This window comes from Hipposideros armiger, unplaced genomic scaffold, assembly GCF_001890085.2.
Source record: "Hipposideros armiger isolate ML-2016 unplaced genomic scaffold, ASM189008v1 scaffold_638, whole genome shotgun sequence".
In the NCBI taxonomy this organism is placed as follows: domain Eukaryota; kingdom Metazoa; phylum Chordata; class Mammalia; order Chiroptera; family Hipposideridae; genus Hipposideros; species Hipposideros armiger.
In genome coordinates this window covers 217,028-241,056 of record NW_017731988.1, presented here as the reverse complement: position 1 = coordinate 241,056, position 24,029 = coordinate 217,028, and the positions used below count along the sequence as shown (strand labels likewise).

The window sequence follows — 24,029 nt, the reverse complement described above, 5'->3', positions numbered from 1 at the left end:
CCCATCAATTTTGGCCTCTTTGTTACACCCAGTGAATAGGGTTGTAGGAGCCCTCCATGTTGCCCTCACAACAATATAGTGCTATTCAAGTCACTTGCAAAATGTAGGAATGAGAAGAGACTCTCTTGCCACTCCTGGAGGCTGAACCAGTTGTTTTAGCTTTTGAATATAACAAATTACCAGCTTTATTGCAGAAGAGAAGATCAAGGACCAAATAGACTTGTAGATCCAACTTCAAAGAAAAACAATAGCTTTCAGAAGAGAAAAATGACAGTTTTTTTTAATAAAGTTTGTACTATCATTTCTAGTGTTGTATTGATACAACAGGTAAGCAGGGAACATTAGCTGGGATTGTTGCCGTGCCCATGGTGGGTTAATCTGATTCATTATAATGAGGATTGTATTAGAGGATTTATCTCATTAGAATCTCACATAGGTCCATATTTTATCTGGTCCCCCCACCTTTCCTGTCTTCCAAAATAAAGTCAAGTCAAAGCAGATAACTCCCAAAGTAGATGATTTGCTACAACATATATTTGAAGAAGGAGCTAAGAATTTAAGCTTTCTCAAAGTTTTGGGACTCTGCAGTTCCTTCATAGGAAGAAAACAAAGAATTCTCTCCCCAAATAAAGCATTCTTCCTTCATTAAAATCATGCTTCTTTCAGTAAAATAACATTTTTTAGAAAAGGCATTTCTTTCATATTGGTACATTGCTAACCTAATTCAGCTAAAGGTATCCTCCTGCCAAAATAACCTTTTAGAAAAGATTACAAGGAGAGATGATAAATGGAGAAAATGGGCAAAGGCAATACACATTTCTTAATAAGGAATGTGTAGAAATGTCAAAGCAAAGCATTCTGTTTTTAGTTCAGATAAGTGCTCACTTTGAATAAACTTATAAATCATGTAGAAAGTCATGAACTATTTTCTTTTGTAGGTACAAAGCAAAATGACATACAGAAAAATTATTCAAACTAATAAAAAGTTATCATAGATGAAATGAACAAAAGATAACCAGTTTATTTACTGGAAAGAGTTATGCATTACACCATATTCAGTTGGTAACATAAACCAAGATATAAGAATTAATATATTGGCTTCAGTTATTTTCTTAGCACTGGAGTACCTTTTCCAGCCATTGAGTGTATGATCAGATTACACAAATGCAAGCACATATATGGATACTCCCATGAGACAGTCACTTAGGATTGTCTACAATAAGAAAATTTTAAAGAACAAAAAGAAATAAATTCATAAGAATTTTTTTGAATTTAAAATAAATGCATATGTCTTTGAGAACAAGTTTCCTTTTAAATTTGAATTTTAAAAAATAATTAGCAACAAAAGAGTTTCTTAGGTCAGTCTTTTAGTCATGTTTTATATGATATTATCGTTAGGTGGAAACACTTCACATCGTTTAACCAATCCCAAATGGCATAATAACAAAATTGCAATTAAATGTAGGAATAGCACAATCATTATAACAATAATCATACAGTGTAGAAATTGAGATTGGCCACTCATTACATAAATGTTAATACTGGAAAGAAATACAGTATCGGAATCAAGTATGGTTCATCACATATGCATAATCATGCAAATAAAAACACTGAGTAGATTACAAAAATGTCATAAAAGATTTTCAAAGAATTGTTTAATTGACTCTAACAGTCAAACCATTGAGCTTAAAAATGTTGTGGCAATAATGTTAAAATTATTTACTTCATCTACAGTTTAGTACACAATCATACTATGAACCCAAACAACAAAATGATTCATTCTGCATCACCATTATCATTGAATAATGATTCATCAACAAAATGACATTTCTCTTTATAGCTCTCTGATCTGTTTTTAAAATACGTTTTAAAAAGAAAAACACAGCCACACTAGAACACATCAGATTTTCTTCTCAGTGTTTTCATTAGAGAACCATAATGATCAGAGCATAACTCTGAAAGAAAAAAAGTTGAAATAAAAATGTGTTCTCAACCAATGTTATACAGCAATTAAACACCAATCACAGAAATAATCTGGCTCAGCAATTTATCTAGACTTAAGTTTAAATAGGAGAACTTTTAAATAATTCCAGAGGAAAGGGATAAAAATACAATGAGGTTTAGAGCCATGCATTTCAATATGGAAAGGAGACCAGATATAGGTAACAATCTCCTTACATTCCTAATGGAGAAATCACAAGAGAAATAAGACTTTTATAGTGTTCACTTTATGAATATGGGAAAGCTTACATGATGCAAAATATTTCATGCAAACATTTTACACTGCATACTTTTATGCACTCATACCCTTACTCTAAAGGCAGTTAATTTCTGCTCTTCTTCGTAAGTTGAATATTTTTTTCTAGAAAATCCTCGATTGGGGAACATATTTTAATACTAATTATCTTTTTCAGTGATACTTTGAGTAAGAAGGATGGAAGAGATATCTAGACTAAATCTTTCAGATGTTAGAATGGAATCAGGCTACAAATGCAATACATCAGGGACAACGGCAGTTAATTTGGCTTTAAATAAAAATGAATTTAATTACAGACACAGCTCATCTGGGGGCATTATTATAGACAATGGAAAAGATCACTCGGAGCTAGATTGCTCTTGTTATGTCCATAGAAATTGATTTTAAGGTAAAAATTATGTCAGTATCAGCACTGATCATACTACTTATCACAACTCCAGTTCAACAGCTTTTTGAAGAATTATGTTCCCTTTATTTAACAACATATTCTTGTGAATTTTGCAATCATAAATAGAAGGGCTATTTTAAATCACTCTGGTTCATAAACAAACAAACAAACTGAAGGTAAAGTCTTAAAATTGTGAACTTTATCCTAAGTGTTCCTTTTGAATCTAGTCCTACTTTATATCTACATTAATGCATTTGTGGCATCATTGGGTTGAGCCAGCTCAGTTGCTTACTGGAAATCAACCAGTTTCCCCTGGTGAGTCTTTCTGAGAGACAGATGATGTCTTTTGGCTGACTGATGACAACAATCATACATTAAACTTGCCATTCTTATCCCAGTAGAAAATATATTTTATTTCTTCCTTTTCATATTTTGTAATTACCACTTGAGAATTGCAGAGGACTTTATTTAATGCCAAATATCAGGAAATGTTCATATTCATGGTTTATTTGACCCACGTTTCATAGTTGTTTGAAACTGAACAACTATCTGGTTCACGAATATTTTCCAAAGCATGGAAAAAGCAAATGTTGTAGATTGAAGATTCTTTTAAGAAAAGATCAAGTTTGAGAGGCATTTACCCCTCTAAGGAATCGCACACCTTTTATTTCTGAAGTATTCCTGAGGATGTTTGTTTTTTTTTTAGACTCTGACAATTGAAGCTTTATAGAGTAAATTACTACATTCGGGACGACTTTAAAGATATTATGAAATACAGTTGCAAAGAAAAATACCAGTAATCCTGTTTTGGTTTTTTTTGTTGTTTTTTTACCAAATATTTCAGAAAAATTAAGATTGCTATCCTATTTTCAAGGAATAAAATACTTTGACTAACCAGAATAACTTTATTTTTAAATTTAAAAGAATTATAGGATTATGATATCCTAGAATCATAATACATTATCATAAGATATTTTGCCACTTAATCCCTACTATGACAACCAATAATATTTAATTAAAAAAACAAATCTTCCTTATAATTATCAATGTCAATGATTAATTTTCCACTGATAAGAATCATTTTCCTAGAGTTAATATAAATCCATCACCCTGAAGGCTGTTTTCTCAAAGTTATCCAAATTCCTCTTACTGAAATAGAACTGGATACATGAAAGTGATCCAGTGAATCATGAGTTGATTGGAAAGATTAACCCAAGGGTACTGTATCCCCTGAGCACTCAGGCCGAAGACAATTTATTGCTCTTTTTATTTTATTTTTTAACTAAGAAAAATCCTCAGTAGGAAAGCATTTCTGCATTCTATACTTTCCAGAATGGTAATTGTGCTTACTTTTAAAAAACTACCTGGTTACTTTGGTAAACACTCTTGCTAGTTACCTTAATCTTTGCCCACCATGTTTGCAATAATAAGACAGTATTTTTATTATGTTTATGTAGTCTTCCTCCCTCTCCAACATTTCTCTTCAACTGGTCTTACTGAGGTTTAGTTTTTTGATTTTCACTAGTTCTTCAATTTTTCAGTTTCCTTTTGAATCTTGATGTTTCTTTACAGGTACTGATTTTTATCAATGCTACATATATTTATTCATTTTAAATACCTATAAATAAGTGCCTACAGATACAGCTCAGTTTAAACTATACTAAATGATGCCACAGTGCAAATACACGGAATTCTCTTTTACTGCTTGCAGACTTTTACCTAATTTTGTGTTGAAAATTAGAAATTTATTTCCAAGTTTCTATATCTTCTTGGCAAAGTTTTGCTAAAATTTTTCTAGAATTGATATTTCAAAACAGACATTTCCCACTCTGTTGACATAAAGGAACTGAAATAAAATTCATGTATAATAGACTTGCTAAACTTTATATTGGAAGAAATAAATTCGATGTCTGTGTTCTGGTCTTTTACCAGTTCGTAAATACAGAGTAAGGGAGCATAAAATGCAATACTGCACTGTCAGTAGGCATTACTGCCTTATAGCTACAGAGACAACACTTAATGCTGAATTCATGTACCACCACCAACACCAATGAGACAATATAGGAAGATGTTCTGAGGTACTTTTAAAAAAGGCATATTTTCCCTCAGGCACAAACACTTTTTATTAAAAGACAACTTTGCATCCATGCCACTTCTCAGGTCTAAACATGATGCTTGAAAAAAAGAAAAGAAGAGAAGAGAAGAGAAGAGAAGAGAAGAGAAGAGAAGAGAAGAGAAGAGAAGGGAAGGGAAGGAAGGGAAGGGGGAAAAAAAAAAAGAAAAGAGTAAGGGTAGGGAGGTGGCAGCTTCCTTTAATTGAACTCTAATATAATCCACACTGTCTCACTAATACTGGTTTCCAAGCAGATACAACACCAATACAATGAAGAAAATGTTTAGGAACAGCAAGGCAACACAGGTAGGAAAGAACAGAAGGTTAGGCTGCCATGACCAAGACTTTATGAAGAATGTTTCTTTTTCTGTACTTTAACCCGACTCCCTATTTATGGTGAAGAGTTCCAACTACTTCAAGTTGCATAATAAAGGACACTGTTGAAAATAGCACTGATATAAGAAACTCAAAACATCTTGGTTGCTTTGGTAATAGTGACCACTACTTAATAGGTGTACGACTAATGAAAGCTCCTGTACTGTGCTTTAATGACTTACCAATTGGCCGCCATCTTTGATGGACTGTTCCATTAATGTCCCACCCACTTCCACTCAATAAGGTGAGTGGCTCTTACTAGATCTCCATTGTTAGAGCCCTGCATTGTTTCTTTTGTGTTAACAGTGAGGATTGTTTTTGTTTTAAAGAGAAGTTACAGATATCGTTACATGAAAAGGTCAAACCATTATGGTTTTAAATAAGTTAAGGCTACCTGACCAGACAAGGAATCAGGGCTAGGAGCAATTGTGTGGGCAGCACTTGATAGTTAAGGAGCCCAAGAGTGTTAGACCTTTCAGCTCAATTAGCTGTTTTCCTTGTTTGTCAGATTATGTGCAAAATAAATTTCGCTATGAAAATCCACTGCCTTAAGTCAAGTCATAAAAGTTACCCCACAGAATCTGTAAATTAACTAGGAACATGTATTATCTCAACATAGATAATATAATGATTGTAGGCACCTGAGTGTTTGTCAAAAGTAGACAATGAGCTAAGGTTTATTATCTATTGTTTTTTTGTTTTTTTTGGCAAGGAAGATTCATTATGAAAAAAACCAACAACAACGAAACATACAATTTTAATCAAAATTTGAACACTTTCTGGATAAATCCATTAACCAAAGGCTAACTTACATCTATCTATGTATATATTTTTCCATTTGTACTTGATACCTGTTAGCAGGAAAGACTCATAGTAGGACCCTGAATTTGGGAGAAGTTAAAAAAAAATTCTGGCTATTAAATAAACACACCATTTTTTCCCCTTCATGTTATTTAGCCTTCTTTAACATTATCACACACACAAACACACACACAAAGGAGCAGCACCAGTGCATCTACTTGCCTGCAATTTAAAAAATTAAAGATGCCATCAAAAGTTGAATAAGTCAGTGAATCATAACATAGTCTCTTTCTTAGATTTACTTAATGTCCAGTGAAGAATTCTAGTTTAAAAAAAAATCCAGCAGTTAATGAGCTACTAATTAGAAAATAAGTGCATAAACAATATCAGCGTAGCAGCAAAATAGTTATTGTTAACATTCCGATGCACCTCATTTATCATTCTGTGCAAGAAAAATGACCACAAGTCTGGCCAACTCCAGATCTCCAACTAAATTAAAACATAATTAATAGAGTAAATTATTCTTACTTAGAAATAAATGAATTAAGTTCACCTCTTACAGGAATGATTTTTATAGACATAAATCATGTGGCAAATAAAGTACAAAATAAATATCAATGATGAAAAAATATTGGAATCAACTTCTATAGCCAAATGTGAAGTAAGAGGAAAGGTGATTTTACAATATATGCATTTTACATTGTCGTAAGTCTCTCTTATTTTATCGAGGTAACGCCATCCATCTGAGATACATGTGTCCTGTTTCGTTTTGTTTGGTTTATTTATTTAACTAAACTGTAGCCACTTGATTGCTGAAGTTTATCTGTACTTAGAGAAACCATACAACATTTTATCACACCGGAGTCTGTGCGTTGTGTTACTCTTCTCTTCTTTTTGTCTTCCAAAATGATGGGCTTTACTCCCATCATACACCGAACAACCCGTGAAGAAAACACTCGCTGGGTCTTGGGCAGTATCCTGTGTGTGGCTACAGAACCGTTCACCCCAGATGTTCGTCCGCGGGAGATGAAGACAAGGGGTAAGAAGGCTTGGAGAGACAGTGGAGAGGGGTGCACTGCGAGCTGGAATGTGGCTGCTCGTCAGGGAGAGTTATGTCAGGACTAAAAATGAAAAACAAGCGTGTCAGCAAAAAACACATTTACAAGGGGCCAGCCATACTTGTAAGGTTAGACAGACACGTCATTTTCACAGAAATTAAAACAAAACAAAACACGAACAGAAATCTTTTTACCGAAAATGATTTAAATCCGAAGCATGCCAAGATAAGTGCGGCTTTTCAAGACTGGGTAGTGAACACACAATGCAATAGATAGATAATGTATTATAGAAATGTACACTTGAAACCTACATAATTTTACCAACAAATGTCGCCCCAATAAATTTAATTAAAAAAAAAAACACCCCACACATAAAAAAGAAAAAGAGAACGTGTTAAGGAAATGATACGTGAATTCTTCCTTGCCATCGCTTTTTTCAATTTTTGGACACAGTCCCATTCCCCTTGGTCTCTGGGTTAATTGCAAGGTTTCTTTAGGTTGGTTCTTCTCAAACTTTAATGTGCCTATGAACCACATGGGGAGCTTGGGAAAATGCAGGTGCATAGGTTGGGGTGGGACCTGAGAATCTGCATTTCTATCAAGCTCGCAAGGATGCGGGTGGTGGGGACCAAGGCTTTAGAGGATTCTAGATCAGTTCTCTGGTAGATCAGGATGCAATAGGGTAACTAATTTGCCAGTGTAGTCCTACTTTGCTCCAAGGGTTCCACCTATCTGCTTTAGCTTGGTAGTTTAAATAAGACTAAAGCTTTAAAGCATCTCCTATTTGCTAAGTATATTATGTAGACTTCCAAACCTCTGAGAGTCTCTGGTTTAAATAAATTCAGAAATGCTTAGCCTCATCAATGTGGTGAGAAATAATCCTGAAGAATAAGGAAGGAAAATTACTGAATTTCCTAAGGTAAAACTACAAATCACATTTGGGTTCAGATCTTTTGAAATCGAACACGGTCAAAACCGCACTATGGGGATTTTTATTTTGTTGAAAGAGATTGGCATTTTCCTAATACACTGCTTTTCCCCTTAATATGATGGAATTCACTTCTGCCAGGAGTAGTGTTTGAGAAAAGTATTCAAGTTTCATTATTATTTATTTATATAAACATGGTGGGGTTTTTTTTAAAAGCTAATGTTACCATTGAACTCATTAAAATTTAGCATTAAATTTTTAATCTTTGGTACTGAAATTACCCTTTATGTATACCTCTTGAATGTTGATAAAAATCATAATTATGTAAAATACTGATCTGCTTGAGGTCACTCTTACTACCAAAGTCTGAACTGCTATAAATTTAGTTGAAAAGGAGACACGTTCTTCTGTACTAGTTAGGACAACTAGTGATAAAAATGTTTTTTCCTCTCTATTTTAAAAACATGGTAGGTAAACGTGGGAGACCTGGAGCTTCGACAAAACGACTGAAAAAATACTGCATGCCAAGATTCTTCCTCCGCTCTCCAGACAGAGTCAGATGGCCCAGGAAACACAGCAGCAGACAGCCTTTCCTACAGATCCACCACCTTTTTTCTGTTAAATCTGTATGATTGAGAATGAGTTTCTTTTTAGGGGGTTAAACACATTATTCAACGTAAGTTATGTCAAGTGGCACAAGAGGGATAAGTTTTTGAAGACCTCTTTATCTTCTTGACAAAGGAAGACGAGTGTTTCTGCTTGACCAGCTGAAGTGTGTAATCGCTTAAACACAGGTTAGAGCTCACTTGGCCCAACACCTTAACATTAAGTCATTCACAATAATTACAAGTTTTTCTCAAGGTGAAGGGATTAAGAAGTACAAATTAGCAGTTACAAAATAGTCACAGGATGTAAAGTAAAGCACAGTCAATAATATGGTAACGACTATACATGGGGCCAGGTGGGCACTAGACTTATTGGGGATCACTTTGTAAGTTATATAAATGTCTAATCACTATGCTGTATACCTGAAACTAATATAATATTGAATGTCAACTATAATTAAAAAATATAAAAATTGAAAAAGTTTTTTCATTATTTCAGATTTCTTACATAAAGTGAGATTATATTTTATATTATAGTATTATGATTTTGAATTTTCATAAAATGCAAACACTGCATATTATGTGAAAGAAGCATTTTTTGGCTTGTAGATTAAGAAATTATTTCTTTAATGCAAATATTTGATATGTTCTAATCATTTCAGGTATAGGGTGAATTCAGCTCCAGTTCTGATTGGTAAATATCTTTAGCAATAATGAATAATCATTCGTTATTCAACCTATACCATTTAAGAGCTTACTTTATGTAGGTAAAACCATGTTGTGAACAGTAGGCCTAGGAACTATTACTAAGATATAAAAATGGATATATATCCAGAAAGGGTTCTTTTTTTTTTTCCAAGTAGGCAAGTTCTTGGGGAGAAGTGCTAAATACCAAACCTCTCTATAAATATTATATCTAAGGCTGCAAAACCTTGGGTATCCCTTTCTTATTATGATTTCTATTATCTATAAACAACTTTAACAATTTAGCTCTATAATGGTATCAGTTTATAAAAAGCATATAAAAGAAAGTTCTATATTTTTATATATGAGAAAATACTTGTACAGTTACCTGGATATATGTACAAGCTGTAGTAAGTATAAAAGATTTTTAAAGTGAGAAACCTGATCTGAAATCACTCAACATCTTAGCACGTTTTGTTTCTCATTTAAACAGATGTTCCTTTCCAATTCAGGGATAAAGAGTTAACATGGGTGATTTAAATACTCTCTGGCTTTGCTCCCCACAGCATAACTTAAAGGCGGTAATGGGACATCTCCTTGTAGTGCCACTGTATAAGGTGGTGGTTAGGAAAGTGGGTGTCTGAGTCATTGGGCTCAGTTGCTTTCAGGATGGGCAACCGTGAACAAGTCATTTCACCTTCCCAATCTTCAGTTTCCTCATTTTAAAATGGGTGTAATAACTATGCTTACCTTACAGGGTTGTGATGACTAATAAGTGTAAAAAATTTAACACTTGTATACAGTAAGAATTCAAAGGTTGGCTATGTGTTAGCTTTTCTGCCAGAAAGAAATGAATAGCGCAGAAGACATTAAATTCAATCCACTTGGCAGCGGGCATGGGTGGAAAGAAGGCAGTCATAATCCCAGTGACTTCGAAATGGACAGTCTTTTCAGGTCTGTATGCATTTTATCATTTCTCTATGTGGACCACAATGAGGGACAGTGGAAGCCTGCTCTGGACCATGCCACATTCATGTGGATAGAAACTAGAAACACTTGTAATTCATGAAACTGCTTTTCTTTAAAGTAAATTCACTGGGTGAATAGCAAGCAATCTAAATTCAGTCATCTCAGAATATATGGAACTGAGGCAGGTAACCATTTGGTCAAACTGGTTCTCAAAAAAAAAAAAAGGCAAGGTAAAATAAAATTAAAGTTTAAAACATTCTCCTCTATCTAGCCTTCTCCACTCTTTGCCCAAGCAACTTAGAGAAGTTATGAAAAAGACAGATCTTTGTCTTGAGGAAGTTAGGTACTAAGAGCAGTTAGTAACAAGAACATCAATTAAGAACACGCAATGGGCCAGGCCTGTGCCTCACTCTTATCCTTACTTTTTGGTGAAGAAACGCAATCTCAGCCTGCAAAAGCAACTTTCCAAGGCTACACAGCTGGTAGGGGTGGAATTCAAACCCAAGCAATCTGACTCCAGAGCTCACTCATTCCTGGGAACAGTAGGTACTGAACATGTCATGTGCTTGGCATTGTCCCAGGCCCTGGGTGGGGTGACAGGTGCTTTGTGGTGAACAGGCTGTAGGTTAAGAGGCTACATTCTTCACCATGACACACATGGAATCCCACTGAGATGGGTTTAACATTTATAATTATATTTAGTTACTTATAGAATTGAAATTACTCTACAGCTGGCTACTGTTATAAAATGGCATTTGAATGTTTGCAAAGAACCTTCCTGAAGTAAAAATCTTGTTGCTGGACATGATGGGAAGGGCAGGCTGAGACATGGATCAGGAGACACTGGCTTGGGGCCTATTTAATCATATACTTTTTCCTGCTAACTCAGTGTCCCACTTAGACAGCTGGCTGCACAACCGTTTCAGAGACCAAGTCACACTGAGGGTTTGGCTGCTGCTGTGTTTCTCGGCAGCACTTGTGGCTCCCAGCTCTCTGGCTAAACCATGACCACATGCAGCTTACTGCTGACATCTACTACTCACACATACATGGGAATACGTTTGGGCCTGCCCCTACCCAAAAGAAGCCTCACCCTCATAGAAGAGTGACAGATACATTAAAAGGAAGAAAGATCAATAAGCAGATATAAAAACCACACCAGACTATAAAAAGTTGGCCCCATCAGAAGTCAAACAACTGGAGATGAAGTGTTACGGGGAGATGATGAGGTCCTGTCAGGTGCTCAGGACTGAGTGAATTCATGATGGATTTGCAAAGCTTTCATTGGAATAGAAATTGTCAGCAAACTCTCTAGTTCAGTGTCCGGGAAGTATATAAACCTGCCTTTGAAATTCTTCAGTTAATGTCACACGAAGGGCTCTATCACTGTAAATATTCTTTTTTGAATGCCAATTACAAATTGTTCTCCACCTTTTAATTTCAGTTTTAACGAGGGCATTGAATGGACAGAACACAGAAACTTGCATAAAGTTGTCTTGGAACAGACATTAGATATGTTTTATATCTTTCCTGTTTGTTTGCCTGATAATTATGTTCTAAGGACAAAAGACAAACAAATAGAAAAAGTAAGCCCAACGTCCTAACAATTCCAGGTTTTCTATTTTAGAAAGTAATGATACACTGGAGTAATCCAAATATTTCGTTACACCAGGAAGCTGACGGCAGCCTTTACTTTGCCCACTAGTGGACACTAAAATAAACTCTAGCTTTCTTGGATTTCCAGGGGCATGAAAGGATCTCAGGTATCCAATGTGTGTTTGTGTTGCCCACATTTGAAGTAAAATGTAGCAAAGCTAATTATGTACAGGAGGTTATGGGGTTGGAAAGGAGAGCTTGGGGTCTGTGGATCTGACATGCAGCTGGTTGGGGCAAGAAACGACATCTGAATTTACCTGACAGTCGGGCAGTCTTGCCTCCCGGCTAGTTGTGGGCACTGTGGCGGTATGGAGGCAGCAGGCTGCTGACAATCTACAAGAAACTGATAAATTAGACATGTATACAAAGAGATGACAGAGCATCATGTTAGTAACAGTCACTGAAGTGGTTGCCTAAGAGATTTAGTGAGGAATGTACATTCACACAAAACATCTGGATTAAGCTTTGTTCCCCCTCTGACTAACGCCAATAGAAAAGACATGACTTTTTTCTTAAATACAGTATTAAAAAATTAGTGACACAAAATTAGTAGTAAGATTTCTCAAGTGCATTAGGACATACGTGACCATTCATATTTGGTATTTCGATACATCTAAAAATAAAGGGTTTATATATATAATGAAACATCTTCAAGTTCTGAACTTGAACATGATGGTAGTTACTTGCTTAGCACTTACATCTGCTATTCCAAAGTGGAATATATTCAGATAACTGACTTTGTCAGGACACATAGGCATATCCTCTCTCCCATAGGTACATTGAGAAAAGCATGCAAAATAATCTTTTCCATGATTAATGGAAGGATATCAGAGAAGGAAATCATCTTTACAATTTTCTGAAAATAAATTTTATTTAGCAAAATCAAGAATTGTTAGCAGAAATCTTAGATTGTTTATTATATAGTAAATTGTTAGTAACTTGGACTGACAGAGAAAGTTAACCTGAATGGGAAATCTACTTTTGTTCTATTTTTGCCATTTTAAAGTCATACAATATAACTCACACTAGGTTAACAAAGCACTAGCTAGTAAAAAAAAAAAAAATCCATGCTTTAGCTGAACAGTTGTGCTAATCGCCTACTCTAAGAAAGACCATGTGCTGGCTGTTCTAAAATAATCAAAGAACAGTCTGTTTACTGGTAGGAGGCTGACCACACTAGAATAACCTGAGATGCTGGATCTAAATGCATAGATTATATTTCTGCAAAAAAGATTTTTCAAAAAAGTTAAAATTAGTGTTAGACTTAAAAATTCAATTAGTCTTAAATAATTGCATCATTTGCTCTTGCTAACTGCTTAGACTATGTATTTTGTTTATTAGCGTACCTCTTTCCCTTTATGTTATATAGATAATATTTAAGCCAAATCATCACAAATTCTAAATTTACAGCCTTGAGTTAATGAGGCTGTACTGAAACCTACATTCTAAAGCTTGTATCTAAGTATCACATGTTCTAAAACCAGTATATATTCTCTAGTATAACAACACCTGCCAATATAACTCCAGAATATAAAAAATTGTGAGAATTGCTGATGCTTTTGAATAAGACATTGGAAACACACTAAAACTGTCTGTGTGTTTATATAAGGCAGGTCTGGAGTGAGTTCTTTCAAGCAAACACCATTATTGAAGAGACCCTTTGCAAGGTGGTCTTTGTTGCCGAGTAACTTAATGGTTGCTTATGAAACGAGATCTGCTTCTTGTGTGCTATGTGGTATTCAGATTACACACTCAGTAAAAGTTCTCCAAATGTAACAAATATTTCCTTTTCTTCAGCTGAGGGCAATTTTTTTCTTCTTTAACTCTTTGTTTTCCCATTTTGCAGCTTGATTGGGTTAATGATTCCCTTTTGTAGAAACTCAGAGTCTTTGAGGATGAATTCTTTATGCTCCTTTTATCTTTCCCAACAGTTTTCCTATCTAAGTGGTAATTTAGGAATGTCTTGGACTAATTTAGGTATTGATTTTGTTATGGCCACCAGACACGCAGTTCTGTTTACGTTAACTAGGTGTGTGCTGTCTTCCTAGGGTGTATTTGAGTAAATGCAATGGATGCGAAGGAACATGAACCCTTGGAAAACTGTGCTGGAGTCTGGCCTTATGTCTTACATTGCCGGGGAGGAGTAAATGAAGCTCTTCTACAGCAAAGCTTCAGCCTCTGTGTAATGGCAAGCCCTAAAATTAGACCAATTAGAGTATTTACATGGTTTAAACTTTTTCCCCATATCTCACTTATATTAGAAATATTTTTTTGCCAATGCAGTCACAGATTATTATTCATTTGAAATATGTTTTGTGATAAAATTTAGAAAGGTGAGCAGGATCGTAATGCACTCTCTTAATGAACTGTTTACATACGTGGTGGATATTCCTTACATTTATAGCGGATATCAGTTTTTTTCTTCTTTAAAAGTAACATCACCTCTGGCTAATCATTATTATTATTTGCATTTATTATTTATAAGTACTTAGCTAAGTGTTATCCTTAAAACAAATGCCATAAATAAGATGATGACAGATGAAAACAATGAAATTTGAAAAATAGCTGTATTACTCAAACTCAATTGCCCTGTAAGTTCTCCTTCTTGGGTGTGCAGCCCTCCAATCACGGGCATGTCTCATCTAGCGGAATAGCCGGTGTGTTAGCACGTACTGTGTAAAATGGAAGGGGTGGGTTGGGAGGCTGAGAAAAACTCTTTGAGCTCTGAGATGCTGTGGGCTTTACATGATCTCACTTGCTCTAAGAGCTGGTAGACTCACTCCTGAAGGAACTAGGCCTCATCTCACTGCTTTTGAGGGCATAAAAGATAAAAATTACGTCTTACGGAGGGGGGCCGCACAACCTCGGCAGCCACTGCTGTCATATGAGCCACCAAAATTTGCCTCAACCATTTAACAATCAAGTTATTAAACTGCTATTATGTGTCTGAAACTATGTTAGGAGGTGGGGATAAAATGGAAAACAAAGATATGGCCCCTGGTCATATCTTTGAAAAGCATATTCAACAAGCACTTGTAATGACAATGACGATGGTGATGGTGATGATGATGGCACCTCACACTTACTGACTGCTTCCCACGTGCCCGGCACTGTGGAGGCACTTAATGTGCATGCTCTCCTTTAACCCTGTTTTTATTAATCCCAATTTAGGGATGAGGGAAGGGGAACTTAGATTAAGAAACTTGCCAAAGTTCACTAAGAGTTGGAGCTGATATTTGAATCCAGGATGATACGGGCTGAATTAAATTTAGACAAATCACTGCAGTGCTTCCCGTGACAGAGAAGTAGAGGGGTCTCAGAGCAGAAACAATCTTAAGTACTCAGAGAATGCTTCCTAGAGGTTGTGACATTTATGCTGTACACCTAAAAAAATGAGTTGGCCAAGGACTTCTTAGCAACTATAAACTGTTTATGTTCTCTACTAATAGTAATTAAATATTTTATAAAAATTAAAGTGTTTACTGGAAATGTTCAGAACTGAACTAAATAACACTGTACATTTATATCATAAGGTCACAAGCCTGAGAAATGTCACAGCATACTTCAGAGATTGTTAGGGCCTCGAGGGCAGAGATGAATACGAGATAGTATTGCTTAAAGCATCTACAGGTCTGTCTTGATTACACATGAAGAAAACCCTTGCATGACATTCCTCCATAAACAAAGGCCTCGAGTAGAAAAAAAGGCAGAAAAGAGGAATGAAGGAAGGACATTATTTGCTGAATCACCAATGATGCCATTTGTCTTAGGAACTTTATATTAGATATCTGCCTTAGCAACACTTTGGAGTTCTTATTTTCACTATTCCTATCATGAGGAAAATAAGTATTTCTGATGTATGGGATTACATCAAAATCTCATATATCCTGAAACCATTTTTTTCTTTAGAAAGATCATATTTTTCATGACCTTTCCCACCAGAAGCAAATACAGAGTTTGGCATCACAGCAGGTACTCCACAAACATTTATTGATTAAATTAACACATAATCACCATATATATGGGGGTGCCAAAAAAATGTATATACATTTTAAGAGATGTTTCTATGTATTACTTTTTGAAGTTGAACTGGATTACGATAGCAATGTGTAGTATGATGTTCGCTCAAAAGATGGCGTTAATCAAATGAATGAATGCTAGCATCACCATGCGACAGGCAGGACAGTAAAAAAAATGGCAGAAGCACAGTTGTTGTTCTTGGCATGCAAGACCATTTTGAAGTGGTATTTGAAATTCGAGAATGTTGTGGAAGTACGGCGACAATGGAGGGGTGAGTATGCCACAGAACCGCCAGCACGTCTAACAATTGCACACATTCACGGTAAGTTTGAGATGCATGGTACTGTGTGTGATGTGCACAACGGAAGATCCGGGAGGCCTCGCACCAAAGTTGCTCAAGTAGTAGTTCGCCGTAATCAGAAGTATCTGGATGCTGATGGTAACCACTTTGAGCAACTCTTGTAATTACTGAAGTCAAATATGACTTCTATTCAACTTTTGTTATTGGTATGTATTGGATATTACAATTTTAATACAGTTTTTTCCTTTCTCAAAGTGTGTATACATTTTTTTTTTTTGGCATCCTCTGTATTAACTTGCCCAAGGAAGTTAGGCAAGTGCCACTGCAGCTAGGAAGTGGCAGAGCAAAGATTTAAATTTAGACTTTTCTGATGCTAAGGCCTATTTTCTACTCACTACTCTAATAGTTTCTCAAATTGACACGAGCTACCTCTAGAAAATATCATAAAATCAAAGAAAGCTAAGAACTTCACCAGACAGTTGACATAGTAATTTGAAGGTAACCAATTACCTCAAAAACACAAAGCAAGATAAAGGGTGCAGGGATGGGGATAATATCCAGTTTCTATAAAGAGGTGGCTGAAATTAATGAATTTCATTGGCAGGGGCAGAGAGTCTTGTCATTGCATCTCCTCAGGCTTCTACTATTTTTAAACTTCTCAACGCAATTTAGAAAATTAACCAATTTTCTAATAGTCAATGCCTTAGGGAGTCCATGAGCCCACTGGTGGCTGTTCGAGATGGGAGGGTGAGAGTCTCAAGTGAAAGGAAGCAGGGAACACCTCTAGGGTTGAGCTTCACACCTGGCTCAGATGACAGTGGTGGGAGTTGGGAGACAGTGTGGGTCAAAGCTGACCTGTAGAGACCATACCTGGTCAGGATGAGTAGTGGTGCTGCAGGGATGGCGTCCTTCATCCCTGGATGCTCTGAGGAAGGCAGAGCAGCAGCAATTTGAGGCCAATAGCCTCCTACAGAATGGCTTGCACTCCAACCCCTGGTTTTCCTGACTTGAGTACTAATGCATGCCTACCATTTCATAAGATCTTATTTTCCATATCACATCTCCTGCCCTCATGCCCATAAACTCTGCCAGGTGCTATGCTATGCACTTTCCCATGAAAACTATCTCTGTCCCCCCAAGTTTTCCTTAGGCCAAGTTTTTGCTCATCAGACATTATTTCAACTTCCCTCACTCTCCTCCTTGCTCCCCAACCATGTTCCAGTTTGTGCACAACCTTCTAAAAGTGAGGTGTTCTGAAAGGAAATCAGGTATGATAAGATGTGATTGGTGAAGTGGAGTGGCAGAGTCTTGCCTCATCTGAGACCTCCTGAGTCGATTAAAACAGCAGAAGCTTGGCACTTTTTTCGCAACCACATCACACTGCTATTTCTCATGAGCTAGCTTTGTTTATAGATGGTGTTATCAAGTCATCTTCCTCCATCTTGTACTTAGTGTCTGGAATTGCAACGCAATCTCTTATATACATTTAGCTTTATGTTTATCTCTCATAAGCTTCACCCTTTCCTACCAGAAACATCTTTTAGATCCTAGTCTGTCATCTAGCAGATTAACTTCGTCTCCCTTTTCTCTTTTAAATCAGAAAATGTGACAGTCATGAGCTTGATAGCTTCATCTTTATCTAAGATGAGCAACTAATAATAAGGCCAGGCTATGTAGAGACAATATTTCATAAATATCAACCTATGATTTTGGACCCTTTGAATATGTCCAATCAATTATGAATCCAAACAATATTATCATCTAGAATTTCTCTATTTGTCTAAAAAATGTTATAAAATATCTGGTGAGTTGTTTGCCAACATTCAAATGTATTATGTTACCACTTTCCCTGGTCTTATGAGATAGAAAATGAAGGTAAGTCCAGCGTAAGTCATTCTTGATGAACTCATGCTGCTTTTTAGCAATCCAATTGAACTTTTAGCAAGTTCAGCACTTTATATTGAACATACAAAAACACATCAATTTCCAGAAATTTTCCTCAGATCAGCGTCAAGGTTGTTGGTCTACACGTTAGAGAGACTACTTTCTTTTCCACTGTGTGAAAACTATACTTCCACATTTCTTCTTCTGACACACCTAGGAATTTACCTTCTCAATTCTATATTCTGTTTTTCCCTGGGACCTCTCCCTGTGTGTTTCATAAGGCCACAATTTTTTAGCTTCTTTCCTTCAACAACAAAAGTGAGAAGGAAAGGGATATGTGCTTTCCTTTTATTTTCCTTTCTCATTTTGAAAACGGCAACTCATATACTCAAAATATTGACAGGAGAAATGGCAATGCATGATACAAAGAGCAAACATGCTTCTTGGCGAGACCGCTAATATCTTTGTAAACTTGGTGTACTGTTTCTAAGACTGTTAAAGAAACATAGGTTTGCTAATTAAATCTACCCACTTGAACAATCGCTTGAACAATAGAATATGACATCACTATTATTTTCAAATAGATATCACTTTGTAACAAAACTCTTACCTACTTGGAGTAAAGAGTCAATATTCATTAAGGACCTTTCAATAAGGACAGATGATTAACAGTAGAAAAGCGAGAACGTTTAATTATGAAAGCTATTAGATTAAGAATTGACAGAGACAGTTATGGATCATTCTAAAATAACTCCATAGTTAAAAATCACAGCATAGAGACATCCTCTTTTATATCCATTGGATATCCTTTTTCTCCTTTCTGCAAACCTAGCCAGGTTCTTGCAAACTATTGCCTAATTGGGATTTGGGCAATGACAGAAAAGGAAGAGCATGCAGAAGGAATGTAGAAGGAAAAGGAAAGGATGAAAAATAATGGCAACGTGTAATATTTATTAAGTGCTATATATATGCAGACATTAGGCTAAGCATTTTACATGCAACAGCTCTTTAATCTTCATAAAAACTCAAAGAAATAGGTTTTGTTTTAGAGATGAGAAACTGAGGCCTAGGGTTAAAAAGTTTATGCATGGTCACTTTCTGTGTAGTTTTTATAGTGAACAAAAGCTTTTTAGTGTTCAGAGTACTCATGTGAGTTTGGTTCTCATAATCCCCATGTTACAAATTAGAACACTGAGAATTAGAAGAGTTAAGTAATTTTCTAAGGGCCCCTGGAAAGAGGATCAGAGTGAGAACTTGAGCACAGGTTTCTGACTGACCCCATGACCTTTCCGTAGAATGTCCCATTGAGCCTGTTAAAGACAAGATGTGTCCCTTCAAAATTCAAGTGTTGCAACACTAACCCTGTATTTTAGAATATGAATATATTTGGAGATCAGATCTTTAAAGCAGGTAATTAAGCTAGGGTGGACCCTAATCTAATCTGACTGATTTCCCTATAAGCAGAGGAGATTAGTAGATATAGGACACACAGAGAGACCGGGAAAGCATTCACACAGATAAAAGGCTATGTGAGGGCACAGTGAGAAGACGCCATCTACAAGTCAAGGACAGAGGCCTCAGGAGAGACCTGCCCACACCTTGACCTTGGACTTCTAGATTGCAGAACTCAGAGAAAATAAATGTTTGTTGTTTAAGCCCCAAAGTCTAACTAATACAAAGCCTTTTTACTTGCTCCAAAGTGAAGCAGTTATTATTCCCTCTTCATCTGTATGTATGTACATACATACATACATATGTTTTAATTCAAGAAAAAACTCAGAGGAAAAAATATATACAGAAGGACAGAAGCACAAATTCTAAATGAAAATCTGCACTTTAATTTCTGCAGACTTTCTTCTTAGCAAAAAGCATTTTAGAGAGATGTGAAAGTGGCCAAGCCAGTAGTATTGGGGAAAACTAAATCGATGATAGAATGTGAAATTTGAGTAATTGTGTTTGTATAAAAATATAAATTTCTCTGCACTATGCACTGAAGACAGAAAAACTGCATTTTTTTTAAAAAAAGCCTCCCTTACTTAGGGATTCTAATATTTGTGACTATTAGCTCAAAGATGCTCCCCTAAGTTTTGAAATAACTACTGCATACACTCAGGTCTTAAGTGTGGATTTTACACAATAATCCATTTGAATGGATAATGAGTACATCACAATAATTTCCTTCCATTTGCCAACGATGCTTCTGTAGTAAAATATTGGGTCATCGGGAAAGTCATGACACATTTTTGCACTGAAAAACATAGAAAAATATGTCATGACTTTCCCGACGACCCAATAGTATATGGTCTCTTTGCCTTCCTCCTTAGTCTCTCTCCTCTGTGCTCCTCAATTTCCCCCCATTTCAGCCTGAGATTTAGAGTTCTTCTGAGAGAACTCTGTGTTGAGATCCCTGCTTCACTAACCAGTAGCTGAGGGACATTGAGGAAGTGACTTAACTGTCTGAGCCTCAGTTTTTCTATCTGTTAAGTGAGGATATTAAAAACTAATCTTGTAGATCAGGTGAAAGAATGTTTGTGAGAGCAGTAGCCCAGGGTCCACAGACAAGAGCTGGTTGGTCACTGATTAGACACGAGGACTCTGATGACCTTGAGGTTTTCAGCTTCAAGAAACAAAGTAGATGCCATTAACAACAATGAAATTTAAAAGGCCCAAAATCAACTATACAATGAAATTATTTTGAGAAGCCTTTTGCTCCTATCATTGCATTCATCTGAAATGCTCTCTCTTTTCTTGGACTAGTCAGAACCAACAAGATTCAGTCTTTATTCCTGACCACTCCAGAGAAAGTGTCTGCTTCCTCTAATTTCCAGCACTTATTTTATCTCCGTCAGCATTTCTTGTATACAGTTATTGACTGCTGCTTTCCGTGAAGTATATCTAATTTCTTCAATCTGGCTATACAGTTGAGAAGAGGACCTTGCCTTATAATTCTTTGTTTCTCCACAGTAGTTTGCTTGGGGAATTTGCATATGGTAAATACTGACTCCACCTCCCCTAAAGTGTCCTTGGATTTACTGCTTTATTAGTACTTTCTTAATGCCATTGTCTGATGGATTCATTCGAAGAAGAGTTTACAATTTAGATATTCCTGCCATCATAACCACATTTGTCTAACAAAAGAAATCAGAAAGAGAAAATTCTATCTGATAAAGATTTTAAAGCTAATTTAGTGCTATCAGGTGATTAATTATTCTTCTTTGATAATTGTAAGGCTTTCATGTATACATCTTGAAAATAATTTTTAAATTGCCATTAGTTAAGTACCAAATGACATCAATACTAAATTATTCCTCACTAAATCTACAAAATGATTAATTAGTAAATTAACAGAAAAGTTAATGGAAAGAAGGATCAAAATACATTCTCCTAGTAGGAACAACTTGAACACTTAAATGGTCCTATAGACACCTATACACATAAATTGAAATAACAGACATACAGAGTAGAGAATTTAGGGAAAAAAGGAAAGATTTAAGGTTGAAATATTACATAAAGAAAAATAATGAGAGCATGAGATAGAAACATTTACATAAATATAAACAGTAGTTAGGAAAAGTTGAAATATTTTCAGAAATCTAATGGTGAATTTAATTGTGCATTGACTAATAAAAAAGGATAGTCATGAACAACCGTTAGCATTTTATAATCAAACACAGAGTTTGCTATCTCATCTCTTTTGCCAAACATATCATAAATCATGTTAGTACATTAGTTTCTCAGAAAGTACCCACAGATAAGACAATATGATAACTTCCAACTATTCAGGTGTTATGTGGTAATTTATGTCACCAAACTCTTCAGCTTTAACTTTACGTCAGTGTTTAACAGCAAATCACATGACATGTTTATACCCTTGATAGTCAGTAACAATCATTATTCATTAAAAATTTCTAGAGAACAACAGACAGAATTGTTGAAACACGCAAAAAAATTTCAGTATAGACAATGCAAAAATATAGCTTGGTAACAAATCTTTAAAAATATCTGGCTCTGCCTTTATATAATGACAACTGTATATAGTTTATCATACTTTGGTGACAAGCATTAAAATAGTCTTCAACAACGTAGAATCAGAGCATGACTTGCTAAGGAGGGAGCATTTTTAGACTGTTCGATGATCATAGGTTAAAACATAAATTTTCACAAAGATTTCCATGTGCTGTCCTGACGAATATCAAAGGACTAGCTGATAAAACAAAGCAATAATCATAATCTATTTTTATTTCAAACCTTGCAAAAAAGAAATATAAAAACACCCTGCGGTATAGTCAACTTTCTGCTTATGAATAACTTACAATTAAACCATGAGTATGTGTGTAATCAACAGCCTATGGTAGGAAAAACATGGAAAATAAAGGTGGAAAGGGTAATTAAATACAGTGGCACCAAGAGGTAAAAGTACATTTTGCTGCCAGATTCTTAAACCAATTAAACACCTTTTAGAAAATAACCTTTTGTTCAGAAATATCCTTCCCAAAAACAATGTCAGCTGGAACAGAGCTAACTTAAGAGTTAACCATAAGGTGGTATGGTAGTCTTGGTAGTCTGTTCTCATTAAGCAAGGTCGATAAATAGCATGTATCCAACAAAGACCAGCTATACTGTTGAAATGTCAGAATTCATCATCATCAAAAAGAAACAAAAGAGAATTAAGTTAAATGAACTATAACCAAAAAACCCACTAAAAAGATCAATTGCAAAATTGTCTCAAACAAGAAAAATATATGAGACACCACTCGGTGAAATGTGTTTGATTTTCTTCTTTAATATTTTTTTTCATTTTCAAAAAATCAATACTAGAAAATATTCTGAGAGGTTCAGAACATCCTCTTCCATAAAGCGATGGGTCTGAAAATTATAGGCTTTCACCAATGTCAGTTATTTCTTAGCTTTTTTTATTTTAAGAAAAAAGAAATACTTATAATAATGTAACCCACATTTTTTGAGGGGGAAACAATTCAGAAACCCCAAAACTAAACCAAGTGTTTCAAACTGCGCCATGTTCTCATCAGCAAATTAAACCATAAGTTTAATTCAGTTAAAGGAAAAGCAATATGTTTAAATATTAAATAGTATAAAAATCCAAATTTATAGAATGTGCTGATTCATTTTTCAAAGAAAGAAATAAAGATTTACAGTGACGAGCTTCCTAATGTACATGTATTTGACTTGTACAAATTTAATTAAAGCAATGCTATCAGGAGTAAATCTATTAAAGAAAATAAGCTTCACCTACAGGTTTAGAGCCAACTTACCTCTTTTTGCTTTTGATGTCAAGTAGTGCATAAAAAGAGAAAAAAATGTATATTTAACTGATTCTATTGTCATCACATACTGGCTTATTCTAGAAATACCTACGCAGACTAAATGACTATGCCATACTTGTTCTTTTAAAGGACCTATGAATAGAAGTGGAGCCAGGACTGCCTGGAAAGCCAGAAATAGTTATTTAAGGTGAACTAAGTAGCATCCTCACTGGGACATCTGTGCCAGGAACTTGGGTACCATTTGGCCAAAGCAAATTAAAAAAAAAAATGATAACCCTTCCTACTCTAAATTTCTAATTTCAGTTCTTATGATGCAAACTGATCATAGACTGATTTTCGACTTTTAGTAAGACATAATCTTAAGTGCAATGAAGAATTGACAAATGAGGCTCAGTTTAGAAAAGTGGATTACGTGAACAGCATCAGAGCAGCAAAAAAGTTCTTAACATGAGGAAAGTATATCTCCTTCAACTAAAAAAGTACCAACTTTATATCCACTCAAAGTAGGTGAAGTTCAAATGACAATCCTGTTCTAACTCATTACTCTGCAAAATAAATGTACATGTTTTCATATAAACCTTTAAATGCAAATACTTGAAATTATAGAAGTTATTTCTTTTAAATAAGTATTATAAGAGTAACAATGTAGTCTACTTCTAATCTAGTCTACCTCTCAAGAACATTCACTGACTCATGCAATTACAT

The 24,029-nt window shown here is 35.4% G+C and overlaps 1 protein-coding gene across 13 annotated transcripts in view; it reads right to left on the bottom strand.

Annotated features, from left to right (window-relative positions):
* Positions 1-996: 996 nt before the first annotated feature.
* The window catches only part of BICD1 (BICD cargo adaptor 1), a 224,637-nt gene continuing 201,604 nt past the window's right edge, over positions 997-24,029 (bottom strand). For 3 of the 13 annotated variants that reach the window (XM_019625666.1, XM_019625671.1, XM_019625676.1), the window contains exons 9-11: positions 23,313-23,321; positions 12,092-12,167; positions 997-7,055 (exon numbers count right to left, since the gene is read on the bottom strand). In XM_019625666.1, coding sequence (XP_019481211.1) covers positions 6,935-7,055; positions 12,092-12,167; positions 23,313-23,321 — 206 coding nt within the window. In that variant the 3' untranslated portion in view covers positions 997-6,934. Of the gene's footprint in view, positions 7,056-12,091; positions 12,178-23,312; positions 23,322-24,029 lie in introns of those variants that run through there. The other 10 variants (XM_019625667.1, XM_019625678.1, XM_019625672.1 and 7 more) reach the window with 8 other exon arrangements.